Genomic DNA, 21073 nt, shown 5'->3' on the forward strand with positions numbered 1-21073 from the left:
TAACGACCTGGTGACGTGAGACTGTTCTACCCCCCTGAGGTGTCAAGTGGCTCCGGCTTTGCAAGAAATAAGAGCTACAGACAAATACGACGGCAAGGAACTGCAACAAAATACGGTATAGTGTTATTAGTATTTTTATTGTTATTATAATTATATATATATATACGTAATTTAATTATTGATTTTCTTTAAGATTGAAATGTCTGGTGGGGCTGCGTGAGGGCAATATGAATATAAATCAAAAAACGTCTAGCTGTTATATATAAAAATTGGTTTGTATGTACATTAACCAAAAAGTAAAATAAGAAATTTTAAGGATAATGTAAAAGTGACTCCGCAATCCCCTAAAAACGAAAGAGAAAGCAATGTAGGTCGTACATATATGAAAAATTCAGTTCCGTTCATTCTAACGCAAAATTTGTATATTACGATAAAATATTCAGGGCTCCTTTGACTTTTTTTTTTTTTTTTTTTTTTTTTTTTACAATTTTTATTATTATGATTATTTTGTCAACCTTTCGGACTATCCAGACTAGAATTGCCGCCCCAGGGTGTATGCACCCCCCCCCCTCCATGTGAGGGCCCTGATGATGCCTATAAATAGGCATGGCTAGGCATGACTCACACCGAGCAAGTGTGTCTGCCCCACATCTTTCATAACTCTTCCTTCCTTCCATTTCACTCTTTCCTTCCACTAAGCCCCAAATCCCCCCTCCCTCCCTCCCTCTCCCTCATCTTATCTATCCTGCCTTCTAACTCTTATCTATCCTGCCCTCTAACTAAACTTGACTCACATTGGAACATGGAAGGGCATCCAAATCCAACAAACCTTCATTTGATGTGTTCAATTTCGTATTGCTTGCAGGCCATGTTGAAGAACGTAAACAGCAGTTGATACGTCATCAATTGTCCTAGCGGTGGAAAATGTATCTACATACATACATATACCAAGGCTTTTCCCCCTTCCAAGGGAGGTAGCCAAAAAGGGAAAGGCATAAAAACACTCCCACCCATTTCATCCCTAAATACACTCCACACCCCTCCCACCCTCCCTCTCATCTGAGCACCTCCTGGATGACGGGTCATCCCTGCACCCTGCCCACCGCCCTGGGTCAGAAGCAGTGTCGCAAGACACAGCACATCCACAGCAAGGCCGCTTCATTTAATCGGCGACCCCCCCCCTCTCCGTCCCCCCTTGCATATAAGGAGAGGACGGGGAGAAATCCCTTCGGGCTGCGTCAAAATTTACTCACACATACTACCCCACCCCCCGCCCATTCCTCCTCATGCAATCACAACATCATCCATATACAACCATTCTCCACTCACCTCTGTCTTCTGTCCTCTCCCTTCCTTCCTCAACAGACATTCCCCTCTTCCCCAAAGCCCCCTTCACCCCATCCATCCACCTCATCCTAGGACGTCCCCTCATGTTCACTCCCTCCACATCTGCCTTCCATACCTCTTTTACTAGTCTTTCTTCACTCATTCTTTCCATGTGTCCAAACCATCCTAATACTCTTTCATCAACCCTATCTCCCAAATCCTTTTTCACCCCTGTTCTCCTCACCTCCTCATTTCTCACTCTATCCAGCCTAGTAACCCCCACCATACTTCTCAGACACCTCATCTCAAACACATTCAAACTCCTCTCTTCTTCTCTTATGTTCCACGTTTCTGCCCCATACAGTGCTGTTGGCACACTCACTCCTTCATACAGTCTCATCTTCACATCCATTCCCAAATGTCTATTCCTCATTACACTTTTTAATCCACCAAGGCATTTACTCGCTTCTCTCAATCTACATTCTACCTCCACCTTCACTCCACCTTTTCCTGCTACACTTGCACCCAAGTATCTAAAACTATCCACTTCCTCCAGTCGCTCTCCCTTAATGTTCACTTCCAGTCTACTGCCACTTTCACCCCTTGTACATCTCATCACCTTACTTTTACCCACATTTATCTTTAGCTTTCTTCTATCACATACTCTCCCAAACTCTGCCACCAGCTTCCTCAATCCCTCCTCTGACCCTGCCACAAGCGCAGTGTCGTCCGCAAACAACAGCTGGCTCACCTCCTACTTTTCTCCATTTTCTTTAACCATCTCCAATCCCTGACCCACTACCCTAGCATTCACCTCTCGCACCACCCCATCCATGTATAAGTTGAACAGCCAGGGCGACATAACGCATCCTTGACGAAGTCCCACCTTTACTTCAAACCACTCACTCTCTCCATTTCTAATCCTGACACAAGCTCTACTACTCTCATAAAAACTCTTGACAGCTCCCAAAAGCTTTCCTCCTATCCCATAAATCTGCATAACCTCCCACAGTGCCTTTCTGTCTACCCTATCATAAGCCTTTTCCAGATCCATAAAAGCCCAAAAAACATCCTTCCCCTTTCCTATAGCTTTCTCACATATCTGTCTTACCAAAGATCTGATCTACACAACCTCTACCTGTCCTAAATCCACACTGTTCCTCACCAATTACTCCTTCTGTTCCTCTCCTAATCCTCTCAATTAAGATCCTCCCATAAGCCTTCCCTACTACACTTAACAGGCTAATCCCTCTGAAACTACTACATTCACACTTGTCCCCTTTTCCCTTGTAAAGAGGAACTATACAGGCAATTCTCCAGTCCTCCGGTACTCTACCCTCTCTCCAGCAAACATTAAATAACCTCACCAACCAGTCCACCATCACTGAACCTCCCTTTTTCAGACATTCTGCATGGCATCCATCCAGACCAGGTGCCTTACCTGCTTTCATCATCTTTACAACTGCCTTCACCTCATCCTTCCTTATTTCTCCTCCATTCTCCTCACTCATCACTCTCATTTTCTTCGCATTTCCCACTGCAGCTATCTTTCCTTCCCTATCCTCCTTCACATTTAGCAACTCCCTAAAATATTCTGCCCATCTTCCCCTTACTGCCATCTCTTCCATTATCATCTCTCCATCTGTACCTTTTACCTTTTCTTCCCTACTTGATTCGCCTCCTCTTCGTTGAAAAGTTCGTCTGCTATCATGTACTTTTAAGATCATGCTGCTATTTGGATAAAGTCAAGACTATAAAATGCTAGGAACGTGCATTTTAGTGTTCTAACTTCTAAGTTATATTTCCATACATGAAATAACAAAAATTAAAGAAATCCAAAACCTCAGTTGACCTTTAATTGCTCATTCAGATCACATGAAGAATAATCACCCAAGACTATGACAGGGAGACAATTCTTCATGTGGGCCATCCTGGGTTCATGATTCTTCAGTTGCAACTTGATGACAGTAAGCATAAACCTCGTTCAACCTAATCTAATATTTATTCCTCTGTTGATATTCAGCATACTGGGGTGACAGTTCCTCATGTGGGATCTCGTTGGATGAAGATTCTTCATGTGGGTGTTCTAGGGTGACAATTCTGCATGTGACCCACTCATTCTATATTATAATTGAGAATATTGCCGCTAAACATAATTTTTTATTTATTCAAGTTTGGATATTACTTTGCTCGTATGCATGGGATAATTGTAAATAAAGTACAACATGACATACACATATATACTACATTTATATTGTGAAATATATACCAAAGGCTTTTTCCCCCTTACAAGGGACACAGCAAGACCACTTTATATAATTGGCAACCCCCTCCCCTCTCCGTCCCTTCATGCAGAAAAAGAGAAGACTGGGAAAAATCCCTTTGGGCTGTGTCAAATTATTTTTCACACACACCCCATCCCCCACCTCCCTTTCATGCATCACAGCATCATCCATACACAACTATTTTCCATTCACCCCTATCTTCTGTTTTCTCCCATCCTTCCTCAAGACATTCCCCTCTTTCCCAATGACCCTTTTACCTCGTCCACCATCTCATCCTTGGTCGCCCCCTCATGTTCACTCCACCTCTACTTTCCAAACCTCTTTTACTATCTTCGCTCATTCTTTCCATGTGTCCAAACTTCCAATACTATTTCATCAACTCTCCCAACTCCCTTTCCACCCCATTCGCCTCCTCACCACCTTTCTCACTCTATCCAGCCTAGTAACCCCAATCATTCATCTCAGGCACCTCATCTCAAACACATTCAAACTCTTTGTTATGTTCCATTTTTCTGCCCCATACAGTGCTGTCAGCACAATCACTCCTTCATACAATCTCTTCTTAGCATCCATTCACACATGTCTATTTCACATTACACTTTTCAATCCTCCAAGGCATTTACTTGCTTCTCTCGATCCACACTCTACCTCCACTCCTCTCTTTCCTGCCACATTCGCACCCAAGTATCTAAAACTATCCACTTCCTCCAGTCTCTTTCCCTTAATACTCACTTCCAGTCTGCTGCCACTTTCTCCCCTTGTACATCTCGTCACCTTACTTTTACCCACATTTATCTTCAACTGCCTTCTTTGGCACATCTTCCCAAACTCTGTCAACAACTTCCTCAATCCCTCCTTTTATCCTGCCACAAAATGCAGTTTTGTTAGCAAACAACAACTGGCTTCTCCCACTTTTCTCCATTTTCTCTAACCATTTGCAATCCCTGACCCATTACCCTTGCATTTACCTCTTGCACCACCCCATCAATGGATAAATTGAACAACTAGGGCAACATAACACATCCTTTCCCAGCTTTACCTCAAACCACTCACTCTCTCCATTTCTAATTCAAACACAGGCTCTACTACTCTCATAAAACCTCTTGACTGCTCTTAACAGTTTTCCTCCTATCCCATATATCTGCAATACCACCCACAGTGCCTTCCTGTCTACCCTGTCAAATGCCTTTTCCAAATCCATAAAGGCCACCAAAAAATCCTTACTTTTTCCTAAAGCTTTCTCACATATGTCTCGCCACAAAAATCTGAACCATGCAACTCCTACCTGTCCCAAACGCACACTGCTCCTCACCAATTACAAAGCAAAGGTGGAGCATGCCGACAGGAGTTTTTGTCCATAACGTCCTTTGTTCCTCTCTGAATCCTCTCAATCAAATCCCTCCCATAAACCTTCCCAATTACACTCAACAAACTGATCCCTCTGAAATTACTACACACTTGTCCCCTTTTCCTTTACAGAGTGGATTCTCTCTCTCTCTATCTCTCTCCTTTCTTCCATCCAACCCAGGTGCCTTACCTGCTCTTATCTTAACAACTGCCTTCACTTCATCTTTCCTTATTTCACCTCCATTATTCATTTTCTTTGTGCTTCCCACTGCAACTACCTTTCCCTCCCAATCCTCCTTCACATTTAGCAACTCCCCAAAATACTCTGCTCATCTTCCTCATACTGCCATCTCTTCCATTATTATCTCTCCATCTGCACCTGTTACCTTTTCTTCTCTACTTGATTCACCTCATAAATACTTCCCATAACAGGACATACATTCAGTAACACACTTGCTCCATCTCCCTTTAGAGCATCAAATGAAAATTATAGGTACAGTTACAAGGGTGCCATCAACCCTACTTTCCCATCTCATTACATCACACGAGCATCATCAGCTTAAATGAAAACTACACCAGGAACATACTTCTCAAACATATACAACCTGCACCACACAACACTAATACCAAAACATGTACATATACATATCACAAAACAAACATTCCAAAACCGACCTCCAAACATGCCTTCAAAGCCCTCTAGAGATCTCACAGAGAAATCCCTTTAAAGAGAAGCAATGAGAATTGATCTGGAATTGAGAGAAAAAAGACCAAAGCAAGACCCACACTAGACACGGAATAGGCCTGGCCACAGAAGTAGAATGACCCAGATGCAACCATCACACAGAAGACACCAAATTCTTATACTGTCCCATCCTAGCCATACCTAAACAACACATTATTTCTTCCTTGAGTGACTTTCGGGGCAATCTGATAGCTGTTGCCAGTTACCCACAAGCCATGGGTATTTTGCAATAGAGACCTGGCATAATTGATCCTCTGTACACTCAAAAGCTTCATTTCCATCACCATTGTCAGTTTCCAAGTCATACAGATTGGCATTATACATACTTTTTATTTAATTTTCATTATCTTGTGTTTTAACATCGGACTTGATCTTCTAGATTCTCATCATCTACAATAATTCATTTGCTTTGAATTTGAGGATAAACATCACTAATAATTTTGTTCATCTTGAAACCTATGTAGAGACTTTCATTAATCAAATAATGCAGTGTGTATTGCAAGTCTTGTGCTATTTCCATAATGAGACTCATAGCATCTGCAAATCTAAGGTGATCGAAATATTTCCCATTAATGTTCAAACCTGTTCTCAACTCCTTTCAGAAAATCTGTTCAGGCACACTGTAAATACATACATACATACATATACCAAGGCTTTTTCCCCCTTCCAAGGGAGGTAGCCAAAAAGGGAAAGGCATAAAAACACTCCCACCCATTTCATCCCCAAATACACTCCACACCCCTCCCACCCTTCCTCTCATCTGAGCACCTCCTGGATGACGGGTCATCCCTGCACCCTGCCCACCGCCCTGGGTCAGAAGCAGTGTCGCAAGACACAGCACATCCACAGCAAGGCCGCTTCATTTAATCGGCGACCCCCCTCTCCGTCCCCCTTTGCATATAAGGAGAGGACGGGGAGAAATCCCTTCGGGCTGCGTCAAAATTTACTCACACATACTACCCCACCCCCCCGCCCATTCCTCCTCATGCAGTCACAACATCATCCATATACAACCATTCTCCACTCACCTCTGTCTTCTGTCCTCTCCCTTCCTTCCTCAACAGACATTCCCCTCTTCCCCAAAGCCCCCTTCACCCCATCCATCCACCTCATCCTAGGACGTCCCCTCATGTTCACTCCCTCCACATCTGCCTTCCATACCTCTTTTACTAGTCTTTCTTCACTCATTCTTTCCATGTGTCCAAACCATCCTAATATTCTTTCATCAACCCTCTCTCCCAAATCCTTTTTCACCCCTGTTCTCCTCCTCACCTCCTCATTTCTCACTCTATCTAGCCTAGTAACCCCCGCCATACTTCTCAGACACCTCATCTCAAACACATTCAAACTCCTTCTCTCTTCTTCTCTTATGTTCCACGTTATGTGCCAACAGCACTGTATGGGGCAGAAACGTGGAACACTGTAAATAGTTTAAGTTATTTTGCCTTACAGTTCTTCTCTTTTGAGTTTTACAATATTTTGTATCATTTATAGTCAAATTACAGCTGTACCTTTCACACAAATATTCTGTAGACCCCTTATGTGTCCATTTGCACCAATTTGATTATAGTTTTATATTGCCATTTGTTCTACAAAAGCAGAGGCCTTTTCATGACCTACAGAAACTAAACATAAGTGTTTGTTGTATTCTGTAGTTTTCTTGATCAGTTCATACATTGTCTGCTGTATTCTGTAGCTGGTCAAAAGTAGAGTATATGTCTGATCCCTTGGCTGATTTGTAAGAATGTTAAAAGACAATACATTTGATAAATTGGTTGGCTAGTATTTATGAAGGTCTTCCTGTTTTTTTGTTTTTTTTGTTTTTTTGTTTTTTGCAAATTAGAATCGCTTTCATTGCACAGTGATTTCAAGAATGCATTCTGTGTACATTGGATACATACATATACCAAAGGCTTTTTTCCCCCTTACACGGGAGGTAGCCAAAAAGAAAAAGGCATAGAAACCACTCCCACCCATTCCATCCCCTACATACTCCACTACCCTCCCTCACATCTTGGCACCTCCTGGATGACGGGTCATCCCTGCATCCTGTCCACTGCCCTGGGTCAGAAGCAGTGTTGCAGGACACAGCACATCCACAGCAAGGCCGCTTCATTAATTCAGTGACCCCCTCTCCGTCCCCTCACACAGAAAAGATGACCGTGAGAAATCCCTCTGGGCTGCATAAATTTATTTCTCATACACTCCCTCAATACTCTTTCATCAACCCTATCTCCCAACCCCCTTTTTCATCGGATATATAGTTGCAATAATGTACAGTGAACTTCTTTCCCTGCATCTTTCAGTAGAACAAAATTGCAATAATGTATCCAAACCATCCCAATACTCTTTCATCAACCCTATCTCCCAACCCCCTTTTTCATCGGATATATAGTTGCAATAATGTACAGTGAACTTCTTTCCCTGCATCTTTCAGTAGAACAAAATGTAAGCTTCCTTTGGTACTTTTTCCCATTTCATACTTTTTAGGCTGAACTTTACTTATTCATTTGTAGTTTCTGGTACAGTGCTATTGTCTACAATTAATTTATTGACTGAATTGTAGTATTTCATGAGTAAAGTTCTTCTACACTTTATCATTGTATCTGCATTATTCATACATTTGGGTAACCTAATTGAAGGCAGCTCTCTAGTGAGGTTGCTTGCCTTAATGAAAGTAGGAGGCAAGAGAGCTTAAAGCTCATAAGGGTGACTTATCTATACATATATACATATATATATATATATATATAATATATATATATATAATATATATAGAAGTTTGGTGGCCCTTCTTTGTAACTGTTCTAGCTTCACCTCTCATATATGGAGACCATGCTAGGACGCAATGCTCAAAACATGGCCTTACCAATGCCTTATATTGGGACATCATCATATCCGCATCAAGACATATCATAGTATGTTATATTCACCCCAGCATTGAATTAGCCTTTCCTGCCTGTCTTGAGGTCACTGTTAATGATGACCCCAAGATCTTTATCCTCTTGTGTTTCCTCCAGTCCTTTCTATCCCAAATAGTACTCATGGCTCTATTCCTTCAATACATTCAAATCATGTTGTAGGGTCATGCCACCTTCTGCAGTTCTTAACCAATAATAAATTTTTGCATCATCAACAATGAATTTTCCATTTGACTGGATATCTAACAGGTCAATTATGAATACTAGAAACAGTATAGGACAGGTAGGGGTTGCATGGATCAGGTTTTATGTGGTAAGGCAGATATGTGAGAGCTTAGGAAAAGGTAAGGATGTTTTATTGGGGCCTTTATGGATTTGCAAAATACTTATGACAGGGTAGACAGAAAGGCACTGTAGGAGGTATTGCAGATATATGGGGTAGGAGGAAAGCTGTTAAGAGCAGAAGAGTTTATAGAGAGTAGTAGAGCCTGTGTTAGAATCGGAAATAGAGAGAGCAAGTGGTTTGAGGTAAAGGTGGGATTTTGCCAGGGATGTGTTATGTCGCTGTGGCTGTTAAATTTATCCATGGATAGGGTGGTGCGAGAGGTAAATGCAAGGATGGGCCCAGGATTGAGATGGTAAAAGAAAATGGAGAAAAGTGGGAGATAAGCCAGTTGTTGTTTGCTGATGACACTGCACTTGTGGGAGGATAAGAGGAGGTATTAAGGAAGTTGGTGGCAGAGTTTGCAAAGTTGTGCGAAAGAAGCTGAAGATAAATGTGGGTAAAAGTAAGGTGATGATGTTTACAAGGGGAAAAATGTGCTAGCAAATTAGAAGAGAATATTAAGGGAGAGAGACTGGAGGAAGTGGATAGTTTTAGGTACTTGGGTGCGAATGTGGCAGGAAAGGGAGGAGTAGAGGTGGAGGTAGAATGTAGATTGAGAGATGCAAGTAAATGCCATGGAGGATTAAAAAGTGTCATGAGAAATAGACATTTGGGAATGAAGAAATGATTGTGCCGACAGTACTGTATGGGGCAGAAGCATGGAACATAAAAGGAGGAATTTGAATGTGTTTCAGGTGCCTTAGGAGTATGAGGTGGGGTTACTAGGCTGGATAGCATGAGAAACAAGGAGGTGAGGAGGAGAGTAGGGATTAAGGAGTTGGGAGATAGGGTTGATGAAGAGTATTGGGATGGTTTGGACACATGGAAAGAAGAGTGAAGAAAGATTAGTAAAATAGGTTTGGAAGGAGTGAGCATGAGGGGGAGACCAAGTATGAGATGGATGGATGGGGTAAAAGGGGCATTGGGAAAGGGGAATGTTTGTTGAGGAAGGAAGGGAGAAGACAGAAGATAGGTGTGAATGGAGAGTGGTTGTGTATGGATGATATTGTGATGCTTGGAAGGGAGTGGGTTGGGGATGTGGGGGTGAAGGGGGCATGTATGGATGGTATTTTGATGCAGCGTAAAAGGGATTTCTCCCCGCCTTCTCTTTTTCTGGATGAGGGAACAGAGTGGGTCACTGATTAAATGAAGCAGCCTTGCTGTGGATGTGCTGGGTCTTGTGATGCTGCTTCTGACCCAGAGCAGTGGGCAAGATGCAGAGATGACCAATCATCCAGGAGGAGACAAGATACGAGGGAGGGAGGTGGGTGAATGGGAGTGGATTTTATGCCTTTTTTTTTTTTTTTTTTTTTTTTGGCTACCTCCTTTGTAAAGGGGAAATAGCCATTGGTATATGTATGTATGTAGAAACAGTACCAGGCCCAATACACCCCCATGGGATGCCACTCCATGCCTGCAGCCATTCTGAGGAGGTTCACCAGACAGACACTTTGCTGTCTATTCCCAAGAAAAGACTGGATCAATCTGTATATTTCTCCTCAGACTCCTAGAGCTTCCAATTTGGCTAAAAGTGTGCTGTGGTGATAATATTGTGTGCCTTTCAACAATCAAAATATAAAACATCAGCATTATCTCCATCATCCACCATATTTTAGAACTTCTAGTTATTTTAACAACTGAGTGAGGCAAGATCTACCTGCTCTAAACCAGTGTTGGTAATTCTTGACCAGCTGTCCTTTCTCAACACCTTTTTCCATTGCTTTACAGGGAACAGGTGAGACTCATAGGTTGATAATTCAGGGGGTTAGTCCTACCCTCTTTCTTGAAGAAGGGACATACATTGGCTTTGGTCCAGTCTTCTGGCAGATTCCCTGAATTAAATGAAGCTATATCATCCAAAGAGGATGTGCCGATTCAGATAAACATTCCCCGAGTACCTTATGACGTATTCCATCAGGTCTAGATGCTGCTTCCAACCTGAGGCTCCCAATGATAGTTTTTACATCTTCAGTAGTGAACCTGCACTTCTGTAGACCCTTGCTCTGAATGCTATTATTTGATACTGGTATTTTATTGTTACATCCTCCTTCCTTAAACACTTTCTGCAATTCCTTGTGAAGTACAGAACTTATCTCTGGTAAAGTGGAGGTTAGATAGCCATCAGATTACTTTAACTTATTACTTCCTCCTTGATGTTATTCTTGTTTCTGGCACATGCAGAGAAAGCCTTGGGATTTATTTTTACTCATTAGACAGTTTCATCTCAAAACTATTTTACCTCTTACGGGTCGTGTCTCTTCATTTCTCTTCCTACAATACATACTGTATCTGGTCCTTGACTTTCTAACTTATCCAAGCCACCTTCTCCTTAAGTTTGCTCATTACTCCTCCTGTCATCCACTCGTGTTTAGGTTTTTATCACTACAGTGTACTATTGTAAAAAATAATGTTATTTGTCTTAAGCTCTTCTCCTTAAACAACACCTCCCAGTCAACACTACTAAACATGTTGGCTATTTCAGTCACCACTGTAATAGCATCTTAGGACAATGCTAGATTTCATCCAGCATTCCTTCCATCAAAAAGCAAAATATTAACACACTATGGCCACTACTCCCAGTTGGGGCTTTGTACTCGATATTCTCTATTTCTAGCGAGAGTTAGTAGTCATGGGGTATCATTTCCTCTGGCTCGGGTGAGTTGGTGGACATGTTGGTACAAGAACACATATTGACTGTACTAATAAAACTAGTACTACTCAATTTCTTCTCCACCCTCCACCTCATGCTGCTCCAATTTTATATCCTCGAGATTAAAATGTTCTCATTGTATTTTTGTGGCATTGTCTGTAACTGTATCCTAGGAGTACACTACTCTGCCCAATCTTTATTTTACGTGCAACTGTTTCGTTATCTCTCAAGGTTATTCTGATGACACCAACACCACATCCAGTTTCTCCATCTCTTCTATATATTACATTACGAGTGTCGGTCAAAGAAGTGGGCAGACAAATCCTGTGGCCTAACGTAGTTTGTTGTGGCGTAATATGTGGCTTCTCAATATTTATAATCCCTGCAAATTTATCACTCTTGCGGCCAGTAAGCGGGCCATTTCTAGCCTAGTCTAAAGTGACTAAATCAATAAGTGGACTCGGAAAAGGGCTTCTCAGTTCCACAGGCAGCTGCTGAACGTGTCACAAAATTTATCCCACAACAGAACAACCCCCTGAGTCTGTGCCGGCACCACGCATGTGGGATGCGAGTAATGCCTCTCCGAAATACCCTTATCGTCACGCAACATTTCGGGTATATTTCATCCTACGTGATGAAAAATTCGAAGGAAATGTTCTGGATAACAGATACGCAACTAACGATGATAGCCTCATCGAAATTTGGAGGTCTACTGAAAACATCAATTTTGTTTTGAAAATGCGAAAAATGGAATTGTTACTTTGGGGCTGTAAAACTGAAACTTAGGAAATACCTTTACTGGAGAAATGTCGTTTTTATCTTTGTGATTATGAAAGTACTTCCTGCTGCTTGACTTACTTGAGGCACAAATTCTTTCACAAAAATAGTTTATTTTTTCTATAACGTTTAATTATTTCATTAGACAGGACCACGTTCACCACTGTTATTAATGAATTTGACGACATTTGTAACGATAAAAAGAAACAGCGAGCCTTGGTAACGAAAAGGTCGTTTCAAGTTTGGAAAATGTTTGAAAGTTATTTGACCTTAAATCGCAATTTTATATTATATATATATATATATATATATATATATATATATATATATATATATATATATATATATATATTAAACTATCTACTTTGCACTTTACCAAGGATACAGATTCCAGGCGGGGTCTGCTAGGGGTTGTAAAATATGCGTACCTTAAAGTTTGAGGTTCATATTTGGTAAATATAATTGCATGAGAGGGTCTGCATATATATCTGAAATATAAAGTTTACAACGTAGATATGAGACTTGGAAAACAATTGAAGCTTTAGAAACTGCAAGGGTGCATAAAGAAATATAGAAATCAATGGTGAAATTGGACAGAAAGGAAAACGTCAAATAAAACATGTATTACTGACTGGCCACCGCGAAATGGAAAGCGTGAACCTAATATTTGAGAGGTCGTTACCCTCCTAACGTGTAGGGCATTGCTAAACTGTTAAGGGCCCCATTCACGACAACGATTTTCAACCCCAACCCAGATTTCGAACATGGTCGGGGTTGGAGTTGTGGTTGGCGGCTTCGCCACTCACTGCAACAACCAATTGTCCAATTTTTCGCAGTTGATCCGCAGTTCTATTGTGATAAAAAGTCTGATCTTGACTCTGACGATCTTTTAATATTGCTGCTTTTTATAGGCAGATAGAAAGCTAAAAAAAGTTATAAAAAAAAACAGCTATCCCATAATCAATTATTAGAGGAACTGAGACTAGAGCCTGAAGACTATATGAACTATTTTAAGAATGGATGAATCCACATTTTTAGAACTTCTGTCCTTGGTATCACCAATCATAAAAAAACAGGATACGATGATGAGGAAGGTTATTACACCTCATGAACGTCTCGTATGTACATTACGATTCCTAGCAAAGGGAGGTCATATGAAGACCTCAAATTTTCCTCCATACAGTTCTTAACGAGCCAATTTTTTTAACTACATCATCACGCGTAGCGGGGTTTACTTCCTTAAATTTTGAAACGAGCATTTCATAAGCATTGTTTTTCATTATTTTATTCGAGTATTCTTTACATTTAACTTTCCATAGGCATGGATGTTGACGGTATATTTCAATAATCTCTCTTTCGAAATCTTTACTGTGCGCTTCAATTTTTTTTAGTTAGGCAACACAACTACAGTATAGCTACAAACGCACGGTACGAAATTTTGGGCACAAGTGATAGATTTGGTTGTCCGCACCCATCCACCACTCCAACCCCAACACAGACATAAAGCTCCGCCTACAAAATATCAGGAAAATCTGAACGACTACCCCAGCCACGACCTGCAAATCGGGGTTGCGATGTAGGTTGTTGGAGCCCATCCACGATAAAATTTGGTCTGGGTTGGGGTTGAAAATCGTTGTCGTGAATGGGGTCCTTTACAGCAGCTGCAGACCAAACTTGAATGAGCAGTTTTCTCCTTAAATGCATTGGCTGAAATAGTGGATAGTGAGCATGTGAAGTGCATCACAGAATACACGTAGGACGTGAAAGTAAATATTTCCCCAGGACAAATACGTGGATGTATTGTATATGACTAGTAGCAAACACGCCATCGGCTAGTTTTCCTGTCCTGAGTAGTGTTATGACATTAGTTTTGAGCAATCGTGGCAACCGTGCTTCATATTTTTATTATTATTAATATTATAATTAATATTATACCAATATTGCAGCTGTCGTCAGTAGAAAGAATATTTTCGATTAGTGCTAACCATTCCTGTATCGTACAAAGAGGAAATCAATATTTTATATCCCTAAGTGATTTTTACTTGTTTATTGTGAGTAGGAATTAAATTTAAGATTTATTTTGTTGTTGTTGTTTTAGTTTTAATAAGATTAAGATAAATAAGGAAAGTATAAATAAGTATTTTGAAAATTCACTCACGTTGGCGGTTTTGTTTGGACTGTTTTGCAGGCGAAGGAAGAGAAGTCCGCGTGTGAACCCAATGAAGTGAGGGAGTATCCTGTCTCACCGAGGGAAAATTTGCTGATTGTTTCTTATATAATTTGATACAAATATGGTAAGTTGAAGAATTTGATTCGCGTGCGTATTTCCATAAAACTCATATCAAACAGCCTTTGATTTTATGAAATGTGGATGTATATATTACTTCATGTCCATGAGAGCGTATGGTGGAGTAACTTTCATGTAGGTCATAGTTCTGGATGAAACATTGGAAGACAACTGGTATCGCTACACGACGCCATCAGCATAGGAGATTGCAGCAAATGATTTCAGGCGACTTCAGGACTTTATCAACCTGAAAAATATAATGATTATACTTGATTATATAAAGTAATAGTTTGACAATTTTTTGGCCATGAAATCCATTTTCTGAACCACGTTTCTGTAGTTATTATACAAGTGAGATTCCAACCAAGCTGTGGCCAATAAATACAGGAATACCTCACTATTCTATACGACCGAGTGCTGTAAACTTAACGAAGTAGGTAAAACAAATGTTGGGTATATATGTGAAAGCCCCAGGCAAATATTGAGGGGGTTGACAGGGTCCATGAACATGGCCCCCTATACACTTGTGAAACCCACCTAGATATGAATTTTCGCATTTAGACCAGTCAGCTGGGAACACAACTCAGTTGTATGGTGAAGTATTCCTGTATTAATATTGCAAATTATACAAAATGAAAGTAATATGCAACTTGGCAGAAATAGATAACGGAAAACCTTGCTACAAGGAAATCGCCAACGAATGCATAGCCATAGGTGTGCACAACTAAGGTAATACCAAAGTTTACTTGGTTTACTTGGTGTTGTTCTGAGGTTGATCCCTCACAGTCACGGTGATCCTCTGCTGAATCCGGTTTTCCAACCAAAGCCCCAGAGCGAATCAAGACTTTACTTGCTGCCAGCCTGGGGCATGAAGGGCCGAGGATCTTCAATGCACTCCCTAAACAAATAAGAGACATAACAGGCTGCACGGTGGACACATTTAAGGCTGGCCTGGACAGATACTTATCGTCCTTACCTGATGAACCACCGGTACCAGGCTATACAGACAACTGTCGGGCAGCCTCAAACTCCATCCCGGATCAAGTGGACCTACTAGCTAGGGACGCCAAAACCGGATTCAGCGGCGGATCACCGTGACTGTGAGGGATAAACCTCAGAACAACACCAAGTAAACCAAGTAAGTAAGCAATACAGTGGTACCTCTACATGATTAATCCATTCTGTATGCCTCCGCATAAATGGAAATGCTATTTCCCATTGAAATCAATGTTAATTCAATTAATATGTTCCTGACCTCGAAAAAGTCAACTTTTTCCCTGTGCTATGAGCCCGTCACCAAATGGACATCAATAGGTATTTATCATACCTACCCTCAAATTCATGTACAATTCCAACTTAATCTATACACTGAGGTATCTTAATCTAACGAATGCTTAAGCCCAGGACATAAATCCACTTTGGGCATTTAGTGTTTTATGGCTTGGGCCCAAACTTTGTCTACATAAGTTGTAATTGGCAAGTGTTGGATTAAGAGACCTAGGTGCATCTTGGTTTCCAGTGATCATATTTAGATTTGAATTCGTACATTGCTTGAGTTGTTGATGGTTTGAACTAGACAAGCTTACAATGTGTAAACATGTATGCATGAAGTGAAGACACTACCATCAAAAAGACTGAGGGATCATCCCATTGAACTGCAACCCCAGTGGCAATCAAGGAGAGGTGTATTTAACCTCCAGAAAATGACCTGAGTACAAAACATTTTAGAAAACTAACTGGGGTGGTGACTTTGCACACAAGTTGTGCAGATTAATTTCAGTTGCACACAAAAATTAAGAAACTGTATTAGGTGAATTGTAATACGAGGTCAACCTTTTCACCTTTTATGCCATTATTTCAAATTTTATATTGAAAGTAGTATGATTAAGAATGTACAATATATATTTTGCAGGTAAAGAAGGTAATTGTTTTGTCATGAAGGTATATCCAAAATGTACCTAAAGGAAGGATATATAAAGCGATTTGTGAAATATTAATGTTTTTATTGTATTTTCACTAGATCAGTGTGTATAGGTTTCTTTTTTACAGGAGGCTGTCAGTATTCTTGAAGTGTGTCCTGTACTAGAGAGTGGTAATCGTTATGAGCCGATTACGACTCTCTAGTACAGGGTATGCTTTGAGAGCATTCATCAGTGATTCATCAAGATGTGAATTAATTTGGTTGCATGCCATATAGTGTTTGGAATTGTTGAGCAATTTCTGTCTGACTGGTAAAGTCTGAAGGATTTCATGAACACTGTTGTATGTCTTGAGTAAGTATGGTGTTGTAGCTCTGAGGTACTGGATTTCTTGATTTATTTTAGTTATGACAGGTGAAGTCTCTTTAAAGAAGCATAACTGTTGTAAGTAATTTTTGTTTTGATTACCAATCTTTTATCATGTATGAAAAGCATGATATATTATATTAAGTTGAAAGGTTGTGTACATAATACCAAGGGCTTTTTCCCATTTACAAGGGAGGTAGCCAAAGTCAAAAGGTATAAATCCACTCCCACCCATTTCATCCCCACATACTCCACTCCCATTCCCCCACCCCATGTCTTGACTCCTCATGGATGACAGGTCATCCTTGCATCTTGCCCTTTGCCCCAGGCCACATCATTTAATTCATTATCCCCTCTCTGTCCCTTCATGCAGATAAAGAGAAGACAGGGAGAAATACCCTTGGGCTGCGTTAAAATATTCACACACTCCCTAATCCCCAACCCCCACTCACCCCTATCTTTTGTCTTCTCCCTTCCTCAACAGACATCCCCTTTTTTCCAACGTGCCTTTCATCCCATCTATCCATCTCATCCTTGGTTGCCCCATCATGTTCATTCCATCCACCTCTGCCTTCCACACTTCTTTTATTAATCTTTCTTCACTCATTCTTTCCATGTGTCCAAACCATCTCGACTTTTCCATCCCCCTCCTCTTCTCATTTCTCACTATCCAGCCTATAAACCTTACCATACTTTCAGATATTTCATCTCAAATACATTTAAATTCCTCTCTTACCTTATGTTCCATGTTTCTGCCCCATACAGTGCTGTTGGCACAATCAAGCCTTCAGGTAATCTTAGTATCCATTCCCAAATGTCTATTTCTCATTATACTTTAATCCCCTAAGGCATTTACTTGCTTCATTCAATCTGCATTCTACCTCCACTCCTCACTTTCCTGCCATATTTGCCCCCAAGTATCTAAAGCTATCCTCTTCCTCCAGTCTTCTTTAACCTCTTCAGTACTAGTCAAATTTGCACCAGCAGCATTAGCTGCCTGATGTACGATGATGCATCACAATACTCGCATTATAAAAAATAAAGGCAGCTGTATTGTTCTATTTCCCTCTGAATGTTAATATCCACAGAACATATGATCAGGCCAGTTCATAGAATATGAGGGTCATTCAGTTAAAATAAAATAGATGTAATCAAGATGCTGACACCAGCATCCTCATATATCCACTCGCTACTTATGATGCTTACGTAAGCATCATCATATCAAAGGGCTCTCTTCCAATTTGCTGCCATCCTCTACCCTTGTACATTTCATCACCTTACTTTAACCCACATTTATCTTCAACTTGCTTCTTTCACACACCTTTTTTTTCACAAATTTCCTTCCATAATCCGTCCTCTGATCCTGCTACAAGCAGTGTCATCAGCAAAGAACAACTGGCATATCTCCCAATTTTCTCCATTTTCTTTAACCATTTCCAATCCCTGACACATTTTACCCAAGCATTTACCTCTCGCACCACAGAAAAGGTTTTGTGTAATAGTTTATTTTTTTTATTTCAGACTGAAGGCGAAGTTAATCCAAAGGCTTTCCCACTGGCCGAAGCAACTCTTACTCAGAAATTGCTGAATCTTGTTCAACAAGCATCCAACTACCAGCAGTTAAGGAAAGGAGCCAATGAAGCCACAAAGGTTTGTAGTGAATCCAAGAAGATATTGTTTTGCATTAATATTACATGGGTAAAAGTATAATATTTTTTGAACAGAGAAGGGAGATGAGTAAAAGCGGCAATGACTGCAACAGCTCTAGGGAAGAGGCCAAACGCAGAGTATGGGAGTCCCATATATTTTACGTTTCGCCCACCAGGGCTTCTTCAGAAATAACATCGATGAAAACATATATGAAATAATGCCATTGTTAAACATAGATTCGATACCGGCCACAATGCTGATTGGAATAATTCCAAGATTATAAAATATGAAAACCATACAATGAAACATAGATGTTTAGAATCGGCGGTTATATCCCTCATAGAAAATATAAATCAGAATAGTGGATTTTTTACAATAAACAAACCATTGGCAATTTTAATTACAAGTAACAAGCAATTTGCGCAAATTGTGTGTACACCATTTTAATGTTTGTTTCTCCCCGCAAGGCTCGGGCTATATAAGGAGTAAAATGTTTTTCATTGATGTTATTTCTGAAGAAGCCCTGCTGGGCGAAATGTAAAATATATTGGACTCCCATACTCTGCATTTGGCCTCTTCCCTACAGAGAAGGGAGAGGTGTGGGTGGAGAATGGTTGTGAATGTATGATAATTTATGTAGCCTAGAGGGAGGGTCATCATAAAATAAAATGGTGGAATGTGTGTGTATGCATTGGCCAGCAACCTCCCATGTAAGGAGGAAGAAGCCACAGACTTCTGGATTTGATAGATCAAAGAGTAAGGTGTTTTGGTATATAGAGAGAATGAGTGAGGAAAGTCATGTGGCAGGAGTGGAAAGCATTAATGAATGAATGATTGGGGTGATGGTATACTTTGGATGCATGAGGAATGACTGTTGATTAAGGTAGAGAAACTTCAAAAGATAGGAGTGAGTGGATGAAAAGATGTGTGGCCTCAAAGGATGTTCTTATCTATTTCATGGGTCTTGGTGATAGCAGTTGAGCCTTTTCCTGCACAGAAGTTGTGCAGCGGGGGGGGGGGGTAGTATATGCCAAGAGGCATGTAGCTATGACTAAAGTTACCACCTTTGCCCATTGTGCTAGGACAGTTGAGGTAAGTAACAGTCACTGGTGGAAATATGAGTGAAGTATGAGACTCGTGCAAGTGACTAGGAAGATGCAAGACCAGAACACTTCCAGTTCCTATATAGTAAGTTAGAGGTCACATCGTTTTCTTTCTTTTCAAGTTACTTTCTTCCTCTACAGGCTCTCAACAGAGGTCTGGCAGAAATGATTGTGATGGCAGCTGATGCTGAACCTCTAGAAATCTTGCTTCATCTTCCTCTTCTGTGTGAAGACAAGAATGTACCATATGTATTTGTGCGTTCAAAAACTGCACTAGGTCGTGCATGTGGAGTCTCTCGTGCCGTGGTTTCCTGTGCCGTCACAGCAGATGAAGGCTCGCAACTGAAACCCCAAATTACCATGATGCACAAGGAAATTGAAAAATTACTGGTTTAAAAAGTTCATGTCTACTGAGAATTTGAAAATACAAGTTTAATGTTAATTGTCCTTAGTAAATTAGTATTTGCTACTGTATGAAGCCAATGGAGTGTAGCATAAGATGCTAATATTTTACAATAAAAAGGTCCATAATCTTGCTTTTGTAATGATTAAATTCATGCCTAATATTTTCTCAAATTTTGATGTATAGATGGTGTGTGAAAATGAAAACTTTCGTTGAAATGGAAATTGCCATTAATTTCATTTGTATGCCAACTTAAAGTGGTCTTAGGCCAAATGAGAAATGCACTACACTCAGGACCACCACCAGTGACCAAAATACTCAAAGATCTTTTCCATCACCTGGAGGTGTGATTCCAAGGGGTTTATAGTCTCGACTTTCTTCAAATACCAAATTATATGGCGGATAAAGTATGGGGGGGGGAAATCTCTCTCCTATGTCTGTCCCTCGAGTTTAAGCAATTGGAAACTCCACAATGGTTTGCAATGTAGTTGGAGGAGGTGATCAGTTGCCAAATGTCAGCTGTCTTTAAGTGAGGAGGTGGAGACTAATAACTGTTCACTTTAGTTTTACACACATACATATACCAAGGCTTTTACCCCCTTACAAGGGAGGTAGCCAAAAAGAAAAGGCATAAAACCATTCCCACCCATTTCATCCCTAAATACACTCCACCCTCCTTCTTATCTTAGCACCTCCTGGATGACTGGTCATCCCTGCACCTTGCCCTGGGTCAGAGGCAGTGTCGCAAGACACAGCACATCCATAGCGAGGCTGCTTCATTAAATCGGCAAACCCCCCACCCCTCTCCGTCCCCCTATGCAGAAAAGTTTTAATGATTGGAAATGCATTAGTTTGTAGTGTAGTTGGAGGGAATCATTTGCTAAATGCCCGCTGTCTTTATATGAAGAG

At 40.7% G+C, this 21073-nt stretch overlaps 1 protein-coding gene across 2 annotated transcripts in view; it reads left to right on the forward strand.

Annotated features, from left to right (window-relative positions):
• Positions 1-20297, forward strand: part of hoip (NHP2-like protein 1 hoip) — a 20465-nt gene extending 168 nt beyond the window's left edge. The window contains exons 1-5 of one of the 2 annotated variants that reach the window (XM_076197875.1): positions 1-115; positions 3197-3293; positions 14625-14730; positions 18530-18658; positions 19903-20297. The exon at positions 1-115 is cut by the window's left edge and continues 162 nt beyond it. In XM_076197875.1, the coding sequence (XP_076053990.1) occupies positions 14728-14730; positions 18530-18658; positions 19903-20157 (387 nt within the window). In that variant the 5' untranslated portion in view covers positions 1-115; positions 3197-3293; positions 14625-14727 and the 3' untranslated portion in view covers positions 20158-20297. The remainder of the gene's footprint in view (positions 116-3196; positions 3294-14624; positions 14731-18529; positions 18659-19902) is intronic. The other variant, XM_076197874.1, reaches the window with a different exon arrangement.
• The last annotated feature ends 776 nt before the right edge of the window (positions 20298-21073 follow it).

This window comes from Oratosquilla oratoria, chromosome 14 (genome assembly GCF_046742065.1).
Source record: "Oratosquilla oratoria isolate Oo_2021 chromosome 14, ASM4674206v1, whole genome shotgun sequence".
Lineage (NCBI taxonomy): Eukaryota > Metazoa > Arthropoda > Malacostraca > Stomatopoda > Squillidae > Oratosquilla > Oratosquilla oratoria.